At 45.2% G+C, this 16242-nt stretch overlaps 1 protein-coding gene across 1 annotated transcript in view; it reads left to right on the top strand.

Moving 5' to 3' along the window:
* ERLIN2 (ER lipid raft associated 2) overlaps positions 1-16242 on the top strand; it is a 28356-nt gene extending 12114 nt beyond the window's left edge. Inside the window, exons 5-12 of the mRNA XM_081843359.1 lie at positions 2122-2183; positions 3150-3275; positions 3658-3731; positions 4292-4350; positions 5250-5341; positions 5867-5956; positions 9580-9659; positions 10476-16242. Coding sequence (XP_081699485.1) covers positions 2122-2183; positions 3150-3275; positions 3658-3731; positions 4292-4350; positions 5250-5341; positions 5867-5956; positions 9580-9659; positions 10476-10664 — 772 coding nt within the window. The 3' untranslated portion in view covers positions 10665-16242. The remainder of the gene's footprint in view (positions 1-2121; positions 2184-3149; positions 3276-3657; positions 3732-4291; positions 4351-5249; positions 5342-5866; positions 5957-9579; positions 9660-10475) is intronic.

Consider the following 16242-nt stretch of genomic DNA (forward strand, 5'->3'; position numbering starts at 1 on the left):
GGCTAGAAACATAGGTTATGGGGAGTTGCTTTGGTTTTTCAAAAGGAAGCTCAGATTTTTGGGATCCCACAGCAGATAACAAATTCTCTGTATGTACAGTGCAATTTCTGAAGTATAGGGTTGTACTCAACTAAGTTCTTGGGAGCGGAACGACTTCTCTGAGAAAAATGGAACTTCCCCAGAACTGCTCCAGAAGGTTGGGAAACCCCTAGACCGGATTTGCAGGAAGTAGTTGTGGAGGTTGTTTCCGCTCACGCAGTGACTTAGCAGGATTCAACCCATGTTGGTTTGCCTGCACTTAAAACCTCTTTTAAGGATGCTTGTGCAATGCACTACAGAAAATCCTTTAAGAAATGTGATTGTATGACCTCTCTAGGCAATTAAGCACCTGATGGCGCCATGTTTTCCATGCAAATTAGTTTTTTTCCTTATGAATGGGATGTCCTTATTGAGTTTTACTTCTCAGAAGAAGCTGTGAAGCTCTCTGTACCTGCCACTAGATGGCATTTTCTCCTTCACTTACATCAAAACTTTCCTTCTATAGCATTTGGTGTTTGGGGTGAATGCTGCTTGGGTGGTGGCCTGAACTAGTTGGAACAGCCTGCAAAACAGAAGCCGTGCTTGTGAAAACAAATGAAAGTCAGTTAATTCTGTTCTGAAAACTGAAGTAACCCATTACTGAGAATATTTTTTAGTCTCAAAGCTGAATACTCAGATGGCTCAAACAAATAGTTTGGCTATAAAATTAACCATAGATCTACGCAATTATCTCTTTATTGTCATACTCTGTTGGGAGGAACTCAAGTGACCTAAAGCATGGGCAACTCATTACACCAGGGCCAGACAACATGGTACCCTCCCGCCCCAACCAACACAGCCAGGTCAGGGATGACGTCTTGGGGGAAATGCTGGGTGTGTGCTTAAAGAGCAATCACTCATGCAGTTATATTTTTTGTATTCTTTCTTCATGCTCTGCGTTGCCACAAAAGGACTTGACCCCTTAAATAGCTAAACAATTCACTTTAAAATAAGCAATAAACCTTTAACCACAATTTCACACAGCGTGTAGTTAACCTATGGAATTTGCACCCTCAAGGTTGGTCGCCAACTTGGATGGATTTAAAAGAGGATGAGACAAATTTGGGGAGGCGGATGCTATCCACGGCTACTAGTCATGGTGACCATGTTCTAAATCCACGGAATACCTCTTGCTGGGTATCAAAACTGAGTATCAAAAGTGCATACTTAAGCCCTGCTTCTGGGCTTCCCATAGACATCTGATTGGTCATGGCAAGAAAAGAATTAGATGGGCTCTTTTGACGTTCTCCAGATCAAGCCAGTTTTCCCATCTAGTTCAGAATCCTGTTTCCTGCTACAGTGATGGACCAAATGCCGGTGGGAAACCCACAAGCAGTGCATGAAAGCAATGACTCGCTCTGTTTTTGCTCTCCACCAGCTGGTATTTAGAGGCATGCTGCCTCTGAAGCAAGAGGTTGCATAGAGCTGACAGTAAGAGCTGTTCGACAGTGGAATTTGCTGCCAAGGAGTGTGGTGGAGTCTCCTTCTTTGGAGGTCTTTAAGCAGAGGCTTGACAACCATATGTCAGGAGTGCTCTGATGGTGTTTCCTGCTTGGCAGGGGGTTGGACTCGATGGCCCTTGTGGTCTCTTCCAACTCTATGATTCTATGATTCTATGCCGTGAGTAGTAACAATGTCTCTGGGCAGTGGAAGCCAGCAGAGATGGAGCCTGGTGGGCCTCTCACAGGACAGCTTCCCACATCTATACAATTCTTTATCCCATAGATCAGTGTTTCTCAAACTGGGGTCCCCAGCTGTTGTTCGACTACAACTCCCAGCATCCCTAGCTAGCAGGACCAGTGGTCAGGGATGATGGGAGCTGCAGTCCAACAACAGTTGGGGCCCCAAGTTTGAGAAACGCTGCCATAGGTCCTGCATACGTGCTAAAACTAGATAAGAAATCCTCCCTGTTTCAATTTTGCTCTTTTTTTTTTCAGTTTGTTGGTTAGGCACTGGGTACATTCTAGTCTTCGATACGTTCTGTCTTCATCCCTAGGGTGTGTTGTCAAAACACTCACCTCTCTTCGCACTTTCTTTCTGCAGTGGAGGAGTGATGATCTATTTTGACCGAATTGAGGTTGTGAACTTCCTAATCCAAAGTGCCGGTGAGTTTATTTAGCTCTGCTTACTTGTGCTTCCTTTTCCGGGCTGTGGCGTGGAGGAGTGTGCAAGAGTTTGGGGGCTGGATTTGCCACACAGAATGTTCACACCCGTTCCAGTAGTAATATAGTTTTATTTACTTTGAAGATTTACGCCCCACTTTTCAATCAAATGAGTTTCAAGGCGGCTTGCAACAAACAGGTAATGATAACCACACACACACAAAAACAACAACTTTTGAACATACTCTCTTGCACACATATTGCAGGCATGCACCACACAGCAGCAACTCTTACTCCTCTGACAGATAGATGGGGCCAGAGCCTCCTTCCCTTCAGTTCTGCAATACCAACGCAGCAGACAGCAAGGAACATAAGTAGCTGCCTTATGCTGGGTCCAGCGCTTTGGTCCATTTAGCACAGTATTGTCTACACTGGCAGGCAGTGGTCCTCCAGGGTTTCAGGCAAGACAATTCCCACCACTACCTGGAGATGCTACTGACTGAAGATGGTGCCTTATGCATGTAATGTTTTACTACTGAGCCCTTCCCCAAAGAGCAGAGTGTCCTTGTCCCTTGAGCTGCTCCATATTTGTCCAATGGATGAGGCCTAGCTGGCTTCCCTCTTGTCCAGGGAGTCAGGGCCTTCCCAGAGGGCCAGAATATATTTTTCTTCTCACCAATCCTGGTGAGGCATAGTGTATTTGAGCCCTGATAAAGTGCAGCAGGCCCATAAGCTTTGTCGGAAGAACTGGAGTGAGATTGGCTCTTCTTGGGTCATATTGGGAGTCATCAGACCTGCAGTCTCCATTGCCTGGCCTGAAATGCCTCCAGGTCTACTCATAGTCAATAGTGCCCACCCCCAGTGTTAAACAGAGACTACAGGGTGCTGCCTCCTGATGTTGCAACCTGCTACTGTTGTTAAGCGTGAGGGCTGATCTGAGCTAACAGCACCCTTTTCTCTTCTCACCAGTATATGACATAGTGAAGAACTTCACTGCAGATTATGACAAAGCTCTCATCTTCAACAAGATCCACCATGAGCTCAACCAGTTCTGCAGTGTCCACACTCTCCAGGAAGTTTACATTGAATTATTTGGTGAGTGCCTTGATCACAAAAATGGAGGTGGTACCACTGATGTGACCCACTTGTTAGCATCTTTTTAAGGGTTTTTTTTTTTTAACGCGTTCTAGGCTGTGCGTGTCCAAGTGAATGGAGTTAGCTCAGTCTGTAGAGCATGAGATTCTTATTCTCAGGGTCATGTGTTGCAGCCCCACGTTGGGCAAAAGATTCCTGCATTGCAGGGGATTGGACTAGATGATCCTAGTTATCCCTTCCAACTCTACAGTTCTATAATTCCATGAATGAAAAGCTGCTCCACTTCAGAGGCATGTGGTACTCTGTCCAACATGACTAATTCACACACCACACTCAATTATCCTTTAAAATTGTCTAATTATTTGGTTCATTATCTTACCAGATCAGATTGATGAAAACCTGAAACTGGCTCTCCAGCAAGACCTGACATCCATGGCACCAGGACTCATCATACAGGTAACCAAGAATATTAGGGGTGGGGGTGTCTGGTCCAGTACCAGACAGGGGACTGAAGAGCTGCAAGCTAGACTTAACATTGTCCCACTTTGCTCATCAAACTTGCTGATGCTCCTGGATAGATCTTAACATCAAGCAAGCAGAAGAGCGGGATTAATTTTTCTTTTTGTGCTGGCTTTTTGTTAGCAGAGCCTGGACGGGCAGCAGATAATTTGACTCTTTTAGAAGTCTCTGCAAAGAATTTGGTGCCAAACAGCACCCACCCAAATAGAAGGGCCACCCCAATTTTGGGGGATCCATGCTGGGGGCTCTTCTGCCAACTCATTGCTAGACTCTCCTGCGCTACTTTAGACTGCATCAGTTGCATGCTAACAGAATGAGAGTGGAGACTGCTTCCTCCTGTTGCAGATTGTATTGAGTTGTAACATGGAGAGTCTTTCCTTGATTAGGCAGCATCTCATGCTCCAGATGGATATATGATAAGGTCGCTATTGACTGAGTTGAGCACATACTGCTCAGCAGCCTCCTTCCCTCATCATCCTCCCTTTTTATTTCTCCAGGCAGTCCGAGTCACAAAGCCAAACATCCCAGAGACAATTCGGAGGAATTACGAACTCATGTAAGTAGCAGGTATTCTCTCCTTCCCTTTCAGTACAGTTGTGATGATGTGTAGGTTAGGGCTAGGTTCTCATACTCAAACAAACCATGTTTTGGTTAAACAAACCATGGCGAAATGCAAACCCAGGCACTGCACCTTGGTAACCTATGCAGTTCGTTGTAACCTGGTGTGATGCTGGCCACCAACTCACATAGTTTTAAAAGAGGATTGAACCAATTTCTGTAGGATAAGTCAGTACAAGTCATGATGACTGTATGCTACTTCTGTGCCCAGTAAGATCAACAGAAGATGGCTACCACGTTCATGTCCTGCTTGTGAGCTTCCCAGGAGCATATTTTTCACCCATGTGGGAAGCAGGATGCTGCACTGGAAAGATTTCCAGTCTGCTCCTGCGGGACACACACTGTTAACTTTTTGTACATTGTGTGGCTGCCCTTGTGGATAAGCAGTTGTTCGCCTCTCATAGCCAAGATAGTTCAGTACTGCATGCTTATTGTCAGGGCATTCTTCAGCTACAGAGTCTTCTCTCTCTGGACCACTCATCGTTGTCTCACCAGCGCTCCCCAGGCTCTGAGCCTTCTTCCCTCCCACCATTCCTCTGCATCCAACAGGTGGGCAGGCAGGGCCATAGGCAGAAGTGGGCAGAACAATGCATGTCTCAGTATAGTAGGCTAATTTCTGCACATGCTCATGTACACCTCTCTAGCCTCCATCCAGGCTAGCAAAAGGCATTATCAGAGTTCAAGGACACATTCCAGCAAAAACAGACAAAGAGGTTGCAAAGCATGGCCAGATAGGGAGGCCTGAGGTTCCCCACTCCAGTTCTAATCAGGCTGCTTCCAGGAGCTTCTGCTGTTTCTGCCAGTGTTTTACTTATTCGCCCGTCTTGGTCCCTCTAGGGAGAGCGAGAAGACAAAGCTGTTGATTGCAGCCCAGAAGCAGAAGGTGGTGGAGAAGGAAGCTGAGACGGAACGCAAGAAGGCTCTTATTGGTTTGTGTGGATATTTATTTAGAGAACAGCACATGGAGTTGCATAGCACATAGGAAGAGACTTCATCCCTATGGGGATGTGAGGCAGGCGTAGCCGATTCATCAAGAGGTTGTGGGAGATGAGGTGATGACAAAAGGCTTTGCTAAATAAATTGTGTGCACAAGGAGATTCTTGATTGCTGCCCCTCTTGGTTCCTAGACCAGGCCTGCACACATCTTATCAAGGCAAAAAGTCAGAGAGTTTGGATTGAGAAAACTGTCCTATTGGTGAGATAATCTCAGTTGTTCATGGACAAGTGGTAATGTGCCACGAGCTAGTCTTAATCAAAGAGGGAAGCATATTCCAAAAGAGAAGAGAAGGTTTTTGTTACCTTGTTGTTTCTGCAGGGATGGCAGGAGGGGCAAGTCAGTGTTTTGAAGTAGATGAGTTGAGCTTGCCAGGTGTCTTGCTGTTCCAGGAACTAATTAGCCATGTTGACCATCGGAGTTGGTTCCCATAATCATCGGCCTATCTTTCCTAATACAGAGGCAGAAAAAATAGCCCAGGTGGCTGAAATAACATACGGGCAGAAGGTGATGGAAAAAGAAACTGAGAAGCGAATCTCTGAGATTGAAGGTAAGCAGCTATGGAAAAGATTTTCCATCTGACCAAGGATGTCAGAGCACAAATAGGCTTAGGTATGGGCCTGGTGGATCCCTCCTTTCTCGCAGATGAATATTTTAAGGTCCAATAAAGTTGGCCACTTTGCATCTAAGAACATCAGCCTCCCCCAACCTAGTGCCCTCCACATTTTTTAACATCAGCTCCAATCATACCTGCATTGACTATGTTGGCTAGGACTGGTGGGCATTGCAGTTTGAAACCTCTAGAGGGCACAAGGTAGGGAGAAGACGGACCACAGGATACTTGACAAAAGACAGGCAGGGACTAGAAGTATGTGGGTTATTTATTTTGCCATTCTCTTATCCTGCCCTTCCTCCCAATGGGAGCATAGAGCAGTTGACAATGCAATATTGCATACAAAGCTGTGAACAGCAGTAACCATTTGTTAAAACCTCACATCCAAGCCAGATAGTAAAACAAAATATAAACATCAATAGTAGACGTGACAGTAGCAAAACCATAAAAAAGTCACATTCCAAAGGCCTGGGCAAATAGAAAGCATCTTAGGTAAGGTAAAGGTACCCCTGCCCGTACGGGCCAGTCGTGTCCGACTCTAGGGTTGTGCGCCCATCTCACTTAAGAGGCCGGGGGCCAGCGCTGTCCGGAGACACTTCCAGGTCACGTGGCCAGTGTGACGAAGCTGCACTGGCGAGTCAGCACCAGCGCAGCACACGGAAACACCGTTTACCTTCCCGCTATAAAGCGGTACCTATTTATCTACTTGCACTTAAGGGTGCTTTCGAACTGCTAGGTGGGCAGGAGCTGGGACCGAAAGACGGGAGCTCACCCCGCCGCGGGGATTCAAACCGCCGACCATGCGATCGGCAAGCCCTAGGCACTGAGGTTTTACCCACAGCGCCACCTGCGTCCCTATAGAAAGCATCTTACCTTGATCCTATTTATAGAGGACAGCCAAATGCCCTTTGGGAGGGAGCTCCATAATCGAGTAGCCACAACTGAAAGTGCCCTCTCTCATGTTGCCAGCTGCTGAGCAGAAGCTGGAAGAACAAGTGGGGCATCTCTGGCAGGTCTATAGAGCTGAATAGTCCAGTTCTGAAGATGGCAGTCCATTATGTACCTGGGTCCCAAGTCGTTCAGTGTTTTATGTTGCCAGGTTGTAGCTGATTCAAGTAGTCCACACATGTGGGGAACATTCCCCCCCCCCCCCGATGTTTCTGAACAGCAGCTCCCATCAGCCCCAGCATGGCCAAAGGCCAGGGAGGATGAGAGTTGCAGCTCAGCAACATCTGGAGGGCCCAAAGTTCCCCACACCTGAAATAGTCCTTGTGGTTGAGAAACATCTTTGGAGCAGCACCATCGAGTGAATTGCTTTTAATCCCCGTTCTGCCTCCACTGATTGCATACCTCCACGCTTCCCTGTTTCCAGCCATGTGTTTCTTTGCACATGAGGTTGTTTAGTTTCCTCAACCAGGATTCTGTAAGCCAGAAGAAATCTGCCAAACGTTTCAGCTCCCCTAGTATTTGTGTTTGTTTGTGTTTCTGTAGAATTTGCAACTCTCCTTCCACAGTTCAACATGTCAGCCCTGGATACCTTTGTCCTCTGCACATAGAACTGATGCACTGTAGCAGAGCATGTGCTATGCATGCCACAGTTCGGTTCTTGGAGCGCATGAAGCTGCCCTGTGCTGAGTCAGACCAACAGTCTGTTCTGGCCTTGTATTTTCACAGACGGCGCTCCCCAGAGTTTCAGACGCGACTTTCCCAGCCCAAAGCCAGGGATTCAACCTGGGACCGTTTGCCACTGAGCTACAGCCCATTCCCTCGGCCAAAGAGCTGCTGCCAGTTGATTACAACTGCAGGCATGTGATGTGGAAGGATTTCCCCTCCTCTCTGTCATTCCTATTGTCGGGCAGATTCCTGGACCTGGGAAAGGCTGTGCCGGCTGCCTCTGAGCAGCATGTCACTCAATCCTGTTAGGTTCATTAAAGGCCCTGTCAAGCTTTGCAGCATCTCGCTGAGGAGCCAATTAGTGGTTTACAGATCAGCAGTCTCTCATTAGGCAGTCCCCAGCAGAGCGCTGGTGGTTTTCTTTCTCATCAAGGCACGTTGCCAGGTGCCAGGCCCTCGATGCAGCCCCCTAGGAGTCGGGAGGCCCAGCCGAACCCTCGGCAGAGAATGTTTGGCTTTGTCCCAAGCCGTTCCAGCTGCTCTGACAAGTTGATTGCTGTGTGCTCTTTGAATCTCAGGCACTCTCAGCTGTTGGAGTTGGTTGCAGCTGCTATGTGAGCAGAAATGACCAGCTAATGGATTGATGTGTTTTGAAACAACACGATCGCAGGCTCCAGGGGAAAAGTGACAGGCTCCCCCCCCCACACACACACACATACACACACACTTTTTATCTTTTTCGTTTTTTAAAAAGCAGTTTTGCAAGAGTTGCTTTTAAAATCGTGGGCTTTCTGCACTTAAGAGTTTTCCGAACAAGGTTTTACACCTCGTTGATCAACTGCCGGAGTTTGTGGCTGGGTCTCTAGAATTTCATGCAGCAGGTTGAAACTTCTTTGGTTTATTTCTTCCTGAAAATCACAAAGGAGGGAGCGGGAGGGAAATGGAGGACGCCATAGATTGGAAAGGGCAGAGCTGGTATAATGCCACTCAACACTCTGGCAAACGGGTGGTTACTCATAGCTTGTGTAGTTTTCATTTAACTGCACTGAGTGGGGCTGAATGATCTTGAATGCACCAAGTTAGAGAAGGCTGATCTAAAGTATCTCAGTTGTGTCTTTTTTGTTTTCATAGTATTGAGTTGCTTGTTCACCACTTAAAGACCACAGCAATTAAGTGGTATATAAATTGTTGAAACAACAACAACACCACTTGTAAATAAGCTAGCACAAAAATTGCTAGCCTGCCCACCCCCAAAAAAATACTAGCCTATTGTGGTCTGGCAGGGGATAACTGCCTCTTCTGTAGCAGTCAGTTACATCTCTATATTGGAGTTCTCCATCCTTCCTTCTCTGTTCCTCTCACTTGCCTGCATGGAATTCTCTGAACTCTCTTGTGTGCCAGTTCTTCTTGCCCGTTTCTACCAGACAAATCCTAGCCTTCATGTTTTACAGAGAGAAGTGTTAATTTTCATCAGTCGGTACTAATAAGGGATGGGGAACCTGTGGCCTTCCAGGTGTTGTTGGGCTCTTTAACTTCCATTGCTCCTGACCTTTGGCCATGCTGGCTGGGGCTGGTGGGAGTTGTAGCCCAACACCCCCTGAGAGCACCAGCTTCCTCATCCCTGTATTAAAACAGTCTGACTCGCTAGCGATACAATCTGAATGGGCGCAAGTGAAATTCTGTTCTCTGCTTCCTTCCTTTCATGTTCCCTTCTAACTATTGCCAGCCAATATCCTAGGATCCCAGTCATTTCCCTATTTCTGCTCTGGTTCAATCCAAAATTGTGCTGGGGCTGCAGGGGGCGGAGCTTGGACTTTGGTAAAGCATTGATTACAACCATGAAAACTTGTGCTGTGTTTTGAAGGTGGAAATGGGTAAGTAAGGGGCTTTCCAGGGACTTGTACAGCTTCCCTATACTTCTAAATCTCCCCTTCCTCTTTCTGCAGATGCTGCATTCCTTGCTAGAGAGAAGGCGAGGGCAGATGCTGAATGTTATACTGCTTTGAAGATGGCAGAAGCCAACAAGGTTAGCTGTTCTTCCACACAGTTGGCATCCTCAGCTTGGGGTTGCAGGTTCCCAATGGCTCATACTCCTGCAGGGAAACAAACATGGTGCTGTCATGGTGCTTTGGACTACAGCTGCAATCAATCCCAGCTAGCACTGCCAGTGATGTTGGGAGCTTACTCTAATAACATCCCAAAGACATCCCCATATTGCTTCTGTAGATGCAAAGGCTGTGTGATGATTTGACATGGGTTTGTGGTCTCTTGGGCCTAGTTCTTACTCAGATTGCAACTGAGCTAAGTAAAGACTGAAGTGCTTTAACACAGGGATGGGGAACCTGAGGTCCTCCAGATGCTGTTTGACCGCAACGCCCATCATCCCTGACCATTGACCATGCTGGCTGAAATCTAGCAGCTTCCTGGAGGCCATAGCTTCCTCATCGCTGCTCTAAAATGTCATGCCCTCCCTGCATCTCACTTAGCGGCCCGACCATCGAGGCGCACACAGTTCCTTTTTTGTATCATTTTTGCATTGTTTCCAATCTGTCGTCAGCCACCTTGGAGATAATTTGATCCATAGGCAGAACCTAGGTCTCCCAAGTTCACCTCCACTGTCGGAGGCAGTACGCTTCTGAATATCAGTTGTTGGAAACTGCAGGAGGGGGAGAGTGTTTTTGGCGCTCAGGTTCTGCTTGTCCCACTGGGGCATCTGGTTTGTGAGAACAGGATGCTGGACTAAATGGGCTATTGGCCTGATCCAGCAGGGCTCTTTTGACGCCCTTGAATTTTAAAGGATCTCTCTAACCCCGGGCTCTTGATGCACTTTCTCTTCTTGCAGCTAAAACTGACTCCAGAATACTTGCAGCTCATGAAGTACAAAGCAATTGCCACCAACAGCAAGATCTACTTTGGCAAAGATATTCCAAACATGTTCATGGACCACGCTGGGACTCCCACAAAGTCTTCAGAAGGACCCACAGAGGAGCAGAGAGATGAAAACTGGCTAGGAGCAGGGGAGGGTTTGTGAATCTTGAGTCTGGCCAACAGGGCAACCTGATCTTTGAATGAATGGAACTGACGCCTAGCGCCTCTCCTCAGTGTGATTTCTTTCCCTCTTCTGGGATGTCGGAGAAGAGCCAGGCAAAGCTGTGCTTTTTTTTAAAAAAAAAAAAAAGGTGTTGGGGGGGGAGGCAGGCTGGTTTGTTGGAAGCACATAAAGGGACAGCTTCCTGACTTATTTCTCAGCAGTCAGAATCACTGTCATGTTTGTGCTCGTGTGGATGGAGAAAGCAACACTAAGAGGCTGCAGCATTTTCTTGATGGACTCTGCAGCCAATCAGTTTCATTGCAATTAAAGAAGGGGAGCCTTTTCTTGCTAGAAACTGTTCTTTCCTCTGGCAGTTGTGCACATGTTACAAGTCAAGTCCAACAGGTGGGTGATAAGCATCTTACCCAGCAAATTCAGCAATCGGAAGGAGTTTCTCTCTCTCTCTCTCTCTCTCTCTCTCTCTCTCTCTCTTTCTCTTTCTTTCTTTCTTACTGGTCTTTGAGTGCTTGATGTAGCCCAAATTTGATAATATGCACACCAGCTAGATACCAACTACATGTCCTTCCTGGATTATTAGGATTCATGAGCATGCTGTCCAACCGTTGGATTTTACCTGTAGCATATATGTTGACCCCATTCCACCCTCAAATAAAGGTGCTATGTTTTGAATTAAAACACACAGAGACACTACCAATTCTAGATTTTGGCTTGTGTTGTGGAGCATTAAATATCAGCACACTAAAGGGGTGTCCAAATGGTGCTTATTTCAGGATGCATCCATATAGTATGTCTGAACCCCACAGTCCACCATCCTCTCCTGATGTGCTGATAGGGACAATCACAGGACCAGTGTTGGGTGGAATGCAGGCTTTGCCCCCACAGTAATGGTCTGTCTAAGTGCAGCGCTGGAAGGGGAATAAGTTACCTTTTCCAGGAATGTTACTTCTGCACGAGAGAGCATTGGTCAGCCAGATGCAACCCTGCATTCGCAAATTGACCCTGGCTTGCAACCCTCTTTCTAGACCATGCATGCAAAACTGGTCATCAAGCCAAGCTCACCAGCCATGTAATCATGGCCTGCTAGATGTTTTACACACACACACACACACACACACACACACACACACCCCAAGTTCCAACTAATTTACTAAGACCCTAGCAGGCCACCGTACATGCCTTGTGTTTCAGCTTGGCAAATCTCTAGTTGCACACCTGTGTTCTAGATTGTAAACCAGCAGTCAGATTCTCTGTTTCCCTCAGCTTCATGGGTGCAACTGTGCTAGTACAAATATTTCAGTGTCTTCCTAGAGGAAGGCATCTGGTGGATATCCACCCCATGCTTGCTCATAGCAAAGGTTTCCAGCGGTGAATAGCATTACTTTGTACTCGTTCTGACCTCATTTTTAGCTCTTTCAGGGTTGCTTTTTGAAGTGATCCTTTGAGTGATGCTTTGGGGAAATTATTTTTGAATTGGCATCAATGCAGTTGTGGATTTTTGTCCTGGCGACAGCCCTGTGAGCTGCCTTCAACTTACGTAGTTGCATCCAAGTTCTTCCATTAGCAGTAAACTCTTCTTCAGATGATGCCCTTGGTTAGACTGTAAATGTCAGACCACTTCCTCTAGATTACTCCCATTAGTGTTTGTTCTAGAAATGGTTTGTTCCAAAGCAGCTGGCAGGCTTTGATTTAGGTAGGCTTTGCTTTGTTTCCCTGATAACTGTGCTATCTTACATTAGACTGTGCTATAAGTGTGCTCAGTGTGAGGACTGTAATGGGGAAACTCTGACCCTCCAGAACTGTTGAATTCCCAGTTCCCATCAGCCCCAGACAGTGTGGCCAGAGGTCAACATCTAGTATCCCGTTGTGTGTTGGGATAGTCGGTGACGTCTATTTTCCAGAGATCATATTAAGCATATGCACCTTGTAGACCTTGGATTCTATCCAGTGCTGTTTCTACTCATAGTGGGCCCACTGAAATTACCATAACAGAGATAGCTGCTAACTTAGGCGATTTTAATGGGTGTTCTCTTGAGTAGCTGTTAGTTGGACACAGCTCCTTATTATCAGCCCTCAATACAATGCCAGTAGGTATAGTCAGAGTAAGAAGACCTAGAAGCCTATTACATAACCTTGATTAGTTACACGCAAAATTGGCTGTGTAGTCAAGGCCTTCATTCTTGCAGTGTGTGAAACTTCTCTTTGACATGACAGATAAGTGGGTTTTGGAGTTGTTGGTTTGTTATCATGCTTGTCCAGTGGCACCCTTGTCGACAGGTTCCTGGCTTTCAAAATACTCATTGTGTTTTATAGCTTGCTGCTCTGTGTTTTAAACATGGCATGGCCTCTTTCATAAATGGGGCTGAGATGCAAAGAAACACTAAGCTCCGGTCTCCAAAGTACTTCTCGCTCCTCTATTTTTGCTTCCAACCATAGTCCCATTCTTCCATACCAGGTTAGTACAGAGCAACAGCTACATCATCTTGCTAAGGCATCATCTTGCTAAGTTCTCCTCTATATCTGCCCCATAGTTGGGCGGGACATCACAAATATCCAGCTTCTGCTTCAAAACTTGTTTTGTTATGCATAGCAAGGGACAACCACAAAAGCTTTCTGCTTTGCTTCTTGCTATCTCTCTAGTTCTGATTCTGCAAATGCCCTGGAATAATTTTTGAATGAGGTGTTACAGATTTCTCAGAGTAGGGCTGATGTGAATGCACTTTTTTAAATTAGTCTGGTTGTCACAATTCCTGGCTTAATGGGATGCTTGCCATAGGTCTGTCTAAAAGGGTGGTTTGGACAGTCTGATAGACTATACCGTGGTGTGCTGTGCTCTTGCAAGATGACTTTAGAAGTGAACAGCAACCACAGGCTACTTCTTCCTTTTGCTTTCTCAACTTGTCCTTTCAATATGCAAGTAGGACAGCATCCCGAAATTGCATTTTTGTAAAATGGGAACAATAAGTTGTGAGTCTGCAGTCCCCAAATGGGCTTAGAGAGTCCCAGACACTTAGCCAGATGTGCCTTAGATTTCTTTCTGATGGTTCCCACATTACAAACCACAGGTCTCCTTGGCTTCCCTCACCCCACTGCTTTCTTGTATGCATCTTCCACGTGCAAAATAGATCTCTCCCCCCCCCCCCAGTTCCTCTTGGAGTGAAAGGAGATCCAGATTATTGATGCTCCCAAGGTGTGTGTGTGGTCCACTCAAGATGAAAGGTACAGTCCTTGGGAACCTCTTTTAGTGTAACATTACAAACCTTTCTGATGGTGATGTATATTCAACACCTAACTTTGAAAACAGAAAAAGCTGTACTGTCCTCTGTCCTGTGGTAACTCATATTAGGCTTAGTTTCCATTGAGGTAGTAGAACCTGCATTGGGGCTTCATATTGTAGGTCTGGCTCATATGACTGCTGCTCCGTATAAAAACAAATCCTTCCGTGCCCACCTAGCATGTCTAGGGGGATGTGAAGTTGACATTCTTTTCCTTGACATGCTATTCTTCTAAGTGCAGGTTTAAATTTTAATGGAGGAGCAAGCATGTGATCCCTCACCTGCAGTCTCAAGTGGTACATTCCAGGCAAACATTGACCACGTCTGTGAAACTTTGGCCATCGTTACCCAGCCCTGTTTTGAACTTTAGTGGGTTTGTGCCAAGCATTGCAGGCTCTAAGGGAGAAGCTGACCTATGTGATATGCAAGTATTTCTTAAGCAAATTCTTGAAAGATTGTGGTGTTCTGTTTAGGAAGCCCCACATGTCCATTAGAGGACTACATACTAAGGCACAGCATTGGGGATTGAAAACTACATTATCTTGAGTTCATGCTGCTTGCTTGGGGCAGAAGGGCTGTTCTGTTGGAATCACTGAAAATTACAGCAGTGATTTGAAAATTGTAGCGTCTTTTAATGTCCATAAGGTGATTTTACCAACCACTGGACACCTTAATAAATAACTTGATATTTGTCCGTCCATGCCTCTTGTAACATGAGAAACAGGAAGTTGAGTCTGATTGTCATAGGAACTTGCAATGATTCCCTTTCCCTCAAAGCACGTTTCTTTCTCCCACTTAACCTGAGCATCAGGAGGTACTGATTAACTTCTTAATATGTGAAGCAACCTTGATATAGGGGGGGTGTTGTTAATGTATCTGTGATTCATCTGTGTTTTTTAAATATTAAACATGGATGGCAGAAGACAAACTTTCACAATGAAATTTGGTAGAAGGTACGAGAGAGAAGAAAGGGGGACCTTTGCTAATAAATAAACCTATTTCTGTCTAATGATTTGCTTTGCTGCCTTCTCTTTTTTCTCCCTGCACCCCAGCATGATCCACCAGCCAGGCAAAATGCATCATCTAGCCTCCAAGCTGAAGCTAGGAATTGTTTTTGTGGCACACACCTGAGCTGATAATGTCAAACCTATCTATTTTCCTTTTGCATCAGAGTACTAAGTGAGCATCCAAAATCCAGAATGAGTTAAGCTTAAACATCTGCTCCAGTCTTGCTTTTGGATTGGTTACTTTATTGCTGAACTTGAGTGGCTATTTGTCTATGATGTGAATATGCTAGAATCTACCTGATGCTACATGTCAGTTTCATCAGGAAGTTACTAAAGGATGGTTTCAAAAGCGCTAAAGTGGAATAGGTAGACACTGAAGTGTGTATGTAGCTCTTTTCACATCATCCTTGCAGTAAAATTCCTGTCTAGTATTGTGTCAGATGCTGGAATAGAAAAAGACACAATTTCCCCCCTGGCTTTCATACTATCACACTTTGCAGATAGTATTATGCATGTAAAAGAATGTAAAAATTAAGTGGGAAAATGTTTATATTAGACTTGTGGGATGCAGTTCCTGATTTTTTTTATTTTTGGTCCTGCTGAAAGGGTGGGGGATATTTTCTTACACAAGCTTTTTTTAACTAGCAAAAACTAAATTCCAGCAAAGCCAAAGTGTATTATATGACTTCTTTTATATGACTCTGATGTAAAAAGATTGATTAGAATAACTAAGTCTTTTGATTCTTTTTATATATAGAGAGAAGTTCTCTAAAGAAAACTTAAAACCACTATTCAATAAAGAGCAGCAAATATTAATGTGAATAAAGAATTAAGGTGTAGATTTCTCCTGATAAAACAATTAAATTCTTTCCAACCTGTTAGGTACTGGAAATGCAATTTAACAATTTTTGTTGTTGTTTTAAGTGTGATCGCTGCTTCGTTAAAATGAGATAGATGCCTTTTCTGAAATGCTCTTTGGGCTCTTAGGAAATAACTTTTTTATAATTCCTTTTTGTATGTGCATTGAACAAAGTAACACTGAATATATTTTCCTCCTTTTTCCTGTGTGCGAGCTTTGCAAAGAGGATGTGAATTCTTAAAACAGATTTTCTTAATGAGGGGGAAATGGTGAATATCACTCTCTTGGCCATCATCCATTCAAATATGCTGCTGTCGTTTCTGACTCTCTTGGAATGTTTTCAATAGCAATTGTGTATCAGATTAAAACCAGCCTGTATGTTTCAATATTGTAATGAATAAAATGTTCTTCACTTTTAA

The sequence above is a fragment of the Podarcis erhardii genome (genome assembly GCF_964252035.2).
Source record: "Podarcis erhardii genome assembly, chromosome: 16".
Classification (NCBI taxonomy): domain Eukaryota; kingdom Metazoa; phylum Chordata; class Lepidosauria; order Squamata; family Lacertidae; genus Podarcis; species Podarcis erhardii.